Source organism: Eimeria necatrix, genomic scaffold (genome assembly GCF_000499385.1).
Source record: "Eimeria necatrix Houghton genomic scaffold, Enh_scaff958, whole genome shotgun sequence".
NCBI lineage: Eukaryota > Apicomplexa > Conoidasida > Eucoccidiorida > Eimeriidae > Eimeria > Eimeria necatrix.
The window spans coordinates 1-7,500 of NW_013654753.1; the positions used below are offsets into that span (position 1 = coordinate 1).

The 7,500-nt window shown below is 58.6% G+C and overlaps 1 protein-coding gene across 1 annotated transcript in view; it reads right to left on the bottom strand.

The window, feature by feature from the left end:
• Nucleotides 1-262: 262 nt before the first annotated feature.
• The window catches only part of ENH_00084250 (hypothetical protein, conserved), a gene marked incomplete at both ends in the record, with an annotated part of 13,326 nt that continues 6,088 nt past the window's right edge, over nt 263-7,500 (bottom strand). The window contains 11 exons of the mRNA XM_013583503.1: nt 263-364; nt 698-790; nt 993-1,386; nt 1,688-1,908; nt 2,170-2,694; nt 3,049-3,424; nt 3,848-3,972; nt 4,512-4,699; nt 5,141-5,267; nt 5,508-5,863; nt 6,960-7,125. Of these exons, the coding sequence (XP_013438957.1) occupies nt 263-364; nt 698-790; nt 993-1,386; nt 1,688-1,908; nt 2,170-2,694; nt 3,049-3,424; nt 3,848-3,972; nt 4,512-4,699; nt 5,141-5,267; nt 5,508-5,863; nt 6,960-7,125 (2,673 nt within the window). The remainder of the gene's footprint in view (nt 365-697; nt 791-992; nt 1,387-1,687; nt 1,909-2,169; nt 2,695-3,048; nt 3,425-3,847; nt 3,973-4,511; nt 4,700-5,140; nt 5,268-5,507; nt 5,864-6,959; nt 7,126-7,500) is intronic.

The following is a 7,500-nucleotide window of genomic DNA, read 5'->3' on the forward strand; positions in this document are numbered from 1 at the left end:
TGTGGAATTTGAAATAAACTTCAAGAGTGTGGAATTTGAAATAAACTTCAAGAGTGTGGAATTTGAAATAAACTTCAAGAGTGTGGAATTTGAAATAAACTTCAACACTGTGGAATTTGAAATAAACTTCAAGAGTGTGGAATTTGAAATAAACTTCAACACTGTGGAATTTGAAATAAACTTCAAGATTCTTTGCCCGCAGACTCCATCCCGGGCTTTGGCAAAGGTTGAACTTTTTTTCAGAAAGACTGGAGACACTCACCAGCTCAGCTGCCTCTGCACATGTCTCTTTTTCTCTTTGCATTTCTTGATCTAAGATTGCTGAGACTGTTGCCCGCATGTCGCACAGTTTCTCCAGAGTTGCCTGCATGCAAAATCCAGAAAAGTGGCTTTGCGGGAATGGGGCTTTTAGGAAGGGCCCCACGGCCCTCTGCATGCGCCCCGAGGGCCCGAAAACGCATGCAGCGCATGCATCTGCATGCAGCCTTCACGCGAAACGCATGCAGCCACTTTCGGGGCTTGGGGCTGCATGCAACTGCGGCATTTTGAGGCGCAGGCGCATGCAAGAAAGTACCCCATACTGAGAATCATTCTACAAATGCCACAGAGAGGGGCCCTTCTAGTTTTTCTTTTTTTTCCCCTTTTCTTCCACTTTTTTTCCTTAAAAGTGTCTCCTTTTTGCCCCTTTTCTCCTCACCTGCACAACGCGGAGATCTTGAATATCTATTTCGACGTGGAGACGGTCCAGCGCGGGCTTGACGTCAGCCAAAGGGTCATATTGCTGCTGCTCCTGCAGCAGCAGCAAAAGCGCATGCAGCAGCTCTGGCTGCATGCATGCGTTCTGGTGGCTGCCCACTAGCTGCGGCGAAAGCCACTTTGGGGCTTTTCACAAACCTTTTTTATTGAACAACTCTGGTGTTAAAGAACTATAAATAAAAGCTGGATCAAATTGCTTTGGAACTTTGAAAAAAACACAAGTGCAAACCACTCACAGTGCTGTCAAGGACTTCTTGCAATTCGCTGCGAACTCGGAAGTGGGAAATGCGTGTGGGGCCCGAAGGCCTGAGGAAGCTGCTGCAGAGTTCTGCTGCTCTGCGTCTGCGGGCCCTTTTGCTGCGGTGCAGCAGCAGCTCGCTGCAGCTGCTGAGGCAGAGGGGGCCCCCGCAGCCGGGGGCCCCCCCCGCAGCAGCAGCAGCAGCAGCAGCAGCAGCGGGCCAGCGGTGCCGCACGAAACGCGCAGCCAGCCCCAGCAGCAAAAGGCACACCAGCAGCAGCCCCAGCAGCAGCCCCACCAGCAGCAGCCAGTCAGGGTCAAGAATTATTTCGCTGGTAGTCAGCGAGATCGCCAGCAGACTCAGCTGCCGCAGCCGAATCGGAGTGGGGTATCTGCGCGCAGTCGCATGCATGCATGCATGCATGCATGCATGCACGCATGCATGCACGCATGCATGCATGCATGCATGCATGCGTTTTTTCTCACAAGCCCCACGAAGCCCCAAGGCCAAATGGTCGGGAATTAATGTTTCAGTGCAGCTCTAGGAATATTTAGCAGTGAGTGCTGGGCCTGGCTGCGCACTTCCTGCAGCACAGCTGACCCACTGCTGCTGCTGCTGCTGCTGCTGCTGCTGCTGCTGCTGCTGCAGTGTTAAAAAAGCAGAAAAAGGGAAAACAAGTGCTGCAGACTCACCCCGTGTCTGCGGGACACTCCATGCCGGGGGGCAGGACTTTGACAAGAGACAGTTTGGAGTTTTGCGCCGAAGACGCAAAAACAAAAGTCCCCTCAGAGTCAAAAGTGTGCATAAAAAAAGAAGGCCCAATTCCATTTCCCACTCCCGTGTCTGCTGCCTTTGCTGCCAGCTGCCGGAACCCCGTCCAGTCAAAGTCTTGACTCGAATTCAACAGCGAGTCCTGAACAGCAGCAGCAGCAGCAGCAGCAGCAGCAGCAGCAGCAGCAGCGGCAAAGTTGCTTCGGTCCAGAAGCAGAAGCGTGCCGCAGCGCCAAGCTGCAGCAGCAGCCGCAGCAGCAGCCGCCGCAGCAGCAGCGTGAGCTGCTGCAGCAGCGCGGAAGAAGCTGCCGGCGCCGCTGCTGCGGCTCTCGACGCTGCTGCTGCTGCTGCTGCTGCTGCTGCTGCTGCTGCAGCACTTGCTGCGCAGAGGGGGCTGGCTCACCTTGACGTAAATGGGGTAAACTCCGTCTTTGAGTTCCCAAACAATTGAAGATCCTTGAATGAGACAAATGACGGAATTGTCGACAGTCATGGACTGCAGCTCTTTCAGCGAGGGCTGGCCCGCGGTGGCTCTGAAGTGTTGTGCGGCGCGCCGCCGCCGCTGCTGCTGCAGCAGCAGCTGCTGCTGCTGCTGCAGCAGCTGCTGCTGCTGCTGCAGCCGCAGCAGGGCTCCCAGAGCCGTCTGCGGCTCCTCCTCGCCAGCCGCCCCCAGCTCCCCAGAGGACCCCTTCGCCGCACCCCCTGCTGCTGCCGCCGCTGCTGCTGCTGCTGCTGCTGCTGCTGCTGCTGCTGCTCGCCGCGAACTCCGCCGGCTCCAGGCCTGCAGCCGGCGGGGAGAGCCAAGGGGCCCCCAGCTGCGTGTGGGGCCCCACAGCGAACTGGGGGGTACATAAAGCGCATGCAGCCCCGTCTTGTCCGCCCGCTGGAACACAACGCTGCAGGGGATGTGCAGGTCCACCAGCAGCTCCTGGAGGAGACAAAAGGAGACAGAAGGAGACAAAAGGAGACACTTGCATTCACAAACTCGCCAAGTCCTCAGCGGGGGCCCCAAGGGACTCTTTTGTCCCCAAATTCAAACCCTGGGCCATCTCCAGAGGCCCCCAAAAGGGGCCCCACTTAAAGGCCCAGCAGCTAACAAGCGAGAGCGCTGCGGCCTCAGAGTGGAGACAGCAAATCTCCAGCCCATCAGCAGCAGCAGCAGCAGCAGCAGCAGCACAGCAGCAGCAGCAGCGCAGCAGCAGCAGCAGCGCAGCAGCACAGCAGCAGCAGCAGCGCAGCAGCAGCAGCAGCGCAGCAGCAGCAGGCGGAGTGGCTGGCTGACTCGGAACATGCTGCAGTGGCGGACAGCGTTGGAGAGATCGATGTCAGGGATTTGGAGAAGAGAAGAGTCTTGAGTGAGGGGGTCGAAGAGACTAATAGTGTCTCCTTGAAGAGCAGCAGCAGGCAGCAAAGCCCTGCAGCTGCTGCTGCACTGCTGCGTCTCCGCGAGGGCCCCCGCGCACTCGCAAAGGCCCACTGTCTCCAAAAAGGTCCCCCCCGAGGGCCCGCATGCAGCAGCACAGTCTGCAGCAGCAACGCAGCTTCCCAAATAGTCTCTTTTTTCGCTAAGTCCGCAGCGCCGCAGAGTCTCCTGCTGGCAGTTCAGAGTCCCCTCTTCGGTCTCCGCCACCTCCAGCCGGTGGTCGAAACTCACAAACCTGCATGCATGCATGCATGCATGCATGCGGCACGCGCATGCAGCCCCGCGCATGCACCCGCGCATGCAGCCCCGCGCATGCAGCCCGCTTAAGGCCGCAAAGCCCCAAAGGGCGCCCTTTTAAGGGCAGCCTCTGGGGGCCCCCAAACCCCAAGCAGTGGCCTGAAGGCCCCTTTGGGGCCCCTCAGGGGCCCCAAAAGGGCCCCTTAAAGGCCTCTTTAAGCAACTCAAAGGACCCCCTGGGGCCCCCTGGGGGCCCCAGGGGGCCCCCGGAGGCCCCACATGGGTAGATCCCAGGGGGCCCCAAGGGGGCCCCTGGGGCCCCAGGGGGCCCCAGGGGGCCCCAGGGGGCCCCAAGGGACTAGACTGCAGCGGGAAGGAGACAGGAGGGTACAGGAGGAGACAGGAGGAGACAGGAGCTGACCCGCTCTTGCAGGGACAAGTTTTGTCTCCGTGTTGGAAAATTCTGTTTTCTCCCAAACACTTGCAGTTGAAGGCCCCCTGGCTTTGTTCCTCCACAGAAGTGTCTCCGCAGCTTTCGCAGGAAGTCTGCAGCGCATGCAAGGAGACAGGAGACAGTGGGGCTTTGCTGCAGCAGCAGCAAGCAGCAGCAAGCAGCAGCAGCGGGAGACTCCGCACTGCAGCAACAGCTGCGGCCCCCAAAGTGTCTCCAAACCCTCAGCAGCAGACTGTGGGCTGCCAGCAGCAGCAAAGCTGCTCAGCGCTGTGTCTCTCAAGGCATTTTGGCACTGGCGAGGGTTTAGGGTTTAGGGTTTAGGGTTTAGCGTTTAGGGTTTAGGGTTTGGGGTTTAGCCCCAGGGGCAACAAGAGGGCTGTCTCTATTTGCTGCGGCTCTCTGCGAGACTGGCGTGGGGCCGTTGCACGCAGCGCATGCATGCATGCAGCGTGGGGCTGCCCCCCCGCATGCATGCATGCATGCACGCCCGCATGCATGCATGCATGCACGCCCGCATGCATGCATGCATGCACGCCCGCATGCATGCATGCATGCACGCCCGCATGCATGCATGCACGCATGCATGCATGCATGCGTGCATGCATGCGTGCATGCATGCCTGGGGCCGCACCATGCCGAGGAAGCGCTGGTAAGTGCCGGAGGGACAGGGCAAGCAGTCTGCTGCTGCTGCTGCTCCTGGAGACTCTCGAAAAGTCCCCGGAGTGCAGGGCAAAGGAGACACTGCCCCGGGGGGACAGTAGCGCCCGGGGGGACAGATGTAGCCGCCAGTCCCCGAGGGTTTGGGGCTTGTGGACCCCTCTGCATGCAGCCCCGCATGCACTCTTCCCACACTCCTGGGGCCCTGGGGGCCCCGGGGGCCCCCGGGGCCCTGAGACCCGGGGCCCCCGGGGGCCCCGACGCGAGGGCAACGGGGGCAGCAGCGGAGACAGCAGCAGCAGCAGCAGAGACAGCAGCAGGGCATCAGCGGAGACAGCAGCAGAGGCAGAGAGAGCACAAGAGGCAGCAGCAGAGACAGAGACAGCAGCAGAGACAGCAGCAGAGACAGCAGCAGAGGCAGCAGCAGAGACAGCAGCAGAGGCAGCAGCAGAGACAGAGACAGCAGCAGAGGCAGCAGCAGAGACAGAGGCAGCAGCAGAGGCAGAGACAGCAGCAGAGGCAGCAGCAGAGACAGCAGCAGCAGCAGCAGCAGCAGCAGAGACAGCAGCAGCAGCAGCAGCAGCAGCAGCAAGTAGTGGGGACCTGTGCAGATGTAGCCGCCGCTGCAGGGCAAACAAGAAGCAGCTCCTTCTGTCTCCGAATAAGTCCCCGGGGGACACAACTCGCAGCAGTTCTCGAGACTAAGTGTCCCCTCGCAAGAGGTCTTGGCCTGCGGAGACAAGCGCAGCTGTCCCCTAGGGTTTAGGGTTTAGGGTTTAGGGTTTGGGGCTTGGGGCAGGGTTTAGGGTTTGGCGCGGCGCGGAGCGCCAAGGGGGAATCAGGGTTTAGGGTTTAGGGTTTAGGGTCTGCGTTTGTTGGTTGGGAGGCGGGGGAGCCCCGAAGGGGCGGGTTTGTCGAAGAGGGTTTAGGGTTTAGGGTTTAGGGTTTAGGGTTTAGGGTTTGGGCGGACTCTGCTGCCGGGGGGGCAGGTGAAGGGCTCGTGGGCCCCGCCGGGGCAGAAGTAGCCGGGGGGACAGGCCTGTGGGGTGTCTGTCTCCTTTGGACAAAAGTGGTTTTGGGGACACTCGAGAGGCTCCACTGTCTCCCCGGGACAGTAGTGGTTTAGGGGGCAGGGTTTAGGGTTTGCAGAGCCTGCGGGGCAGTAGGCCTTGGCTGCGCAGGCCGCGCGAAACACTTGCTGCTGCTGCTGCTGCTGCTGCTGCTGCTGCTGCTGCTGCTGCTGCTGCTGCGGTGCAGCAGCGGCTGCTGCGGCCGCTGCCGCGGCTGCTGACTGCGAATCCGCAGACGCGCCGGGGCAGAAGAAGCCTGCGGACGCAGCAGCAGCACAGCAGCAGCAGCACAGCAGCAGCAGCAGCAGCACAGCAGCAGCACAGCAGCAGCAGCAGCAGAGCGAATTGCGGGACTGGAAGAGACTCAGAGACACAAGCTGCAGCAAGCGGCAGCAGCAGACTTGGAGACACAGCAGCAACAACAGCTGCGAGAGGAGAGAGCAGCAGCAGCAAAGGAGACACAACAGCAGCTGCAGCAGAAGGAGACACTTGATGGGCCAGCAGCAGCAGCGAGGCAGCAAAAGTTTTTAACAATTTTAAAGAATTTAAAATCCAAAACAATTTATTATTTGTTTTGTTTTAAAGACTTAATTGTTGAATTAAGAACTGCGTTTTGAAACAAAGAAGAAATACTCTTTTATTTCAAAAATGTATTTGGAGACAAAACGCATGCATTTGAGAAATATATTTGGAGACAAACGCATGCATTTGGGAAATCGATTTGGAGACAAAACGCATGCATTTGGGAAATGGATTTGGAGACAAAACGCATGCAACGAAGACATGCACTTGGAGACAAAACGCATGCACTTGAGAAAACGCATGCAATTGAAAACGCATGCACTTGAAAACGCATGCATTTGAGAAAACGCATGCAATTAAGAAAACGCATGCACTTGAAAACGCATGCAGTTGAGAAAACGCATGCACTTGAAAACGCATGCACTTGAAAGCGCATGCACTTGAAAATGCATGCAGTTGAAAACGCATGCAATTAAGAAAACGCATGCACTTGAAAACGCATGCAGTTGAGAAAACGCATGCAGTTAAGAAAACGCATGCACTTGAAAACGCATGCAATTAAGAAAACGCATGCAGTTGAAAACGCATGCACTTGAAAACGCATGCACTTGAAAACGCATGCAGTTGAAAACGCATGCAATTAAGAAAACGCATGCACGTGAAAACGCATGCAGTTGAAAACGCATGCAATTAAGAAAACGCATGCACTTGAAAACGCATGCACTTGAAAACGCATGCAGTTAAGAAAACGCATGCACTTGATAAAACGCATGCAATTAAGAAAACGCATGCAGTTGAAAACGCATGCAGTTGAAAACGCATGCAGTCACCTGCGGGACAGGGCTTGCAGTCCTCGGCCCTTTGAGTCCCCACTTGGTTGTTGAAAGTCCCGGGGAGACACTTCGCGGCCTCAACTGTCCCCTCCAAACAAAAGTGTCCCCAAGGACAAACGCTGTTTGCAAATGTCTCCATGCCATCCACCCCACACACAAAGCCCTGCAAGCCCCACCACACAAACAAACCACCTCTTCAGACCACGGCCCGCGGGGGCCCCTGGGGGGTCCCTGGGGGCCCCCCGGGGGCCCCCCGCGCTTTCTGGAGGCCTCAGGGGGCCCCCCGGCGCTTTCTGGGGACCACTGGGGGGCCCTGGCCGCCCCCGGAAGCCCCTGGGGGCCCCTGAGGGCGACCCCTGGGGGCCCCTGGGGCCCCTGAGGGCGACCCGTGGGGGCCCCTGGGCCGCCTGGAGCCCCCGGGGGCCCCTGGGGGCCCCTGGGGGCCCCTGGGGGCCCCTGGGGGGCCTCGGGGGCCCCCGGGGGCCTGCGTTGGGAAGTGTCTCCTTTTGTGTGGGGCGGCGTACTGCTTGGCAGGCCT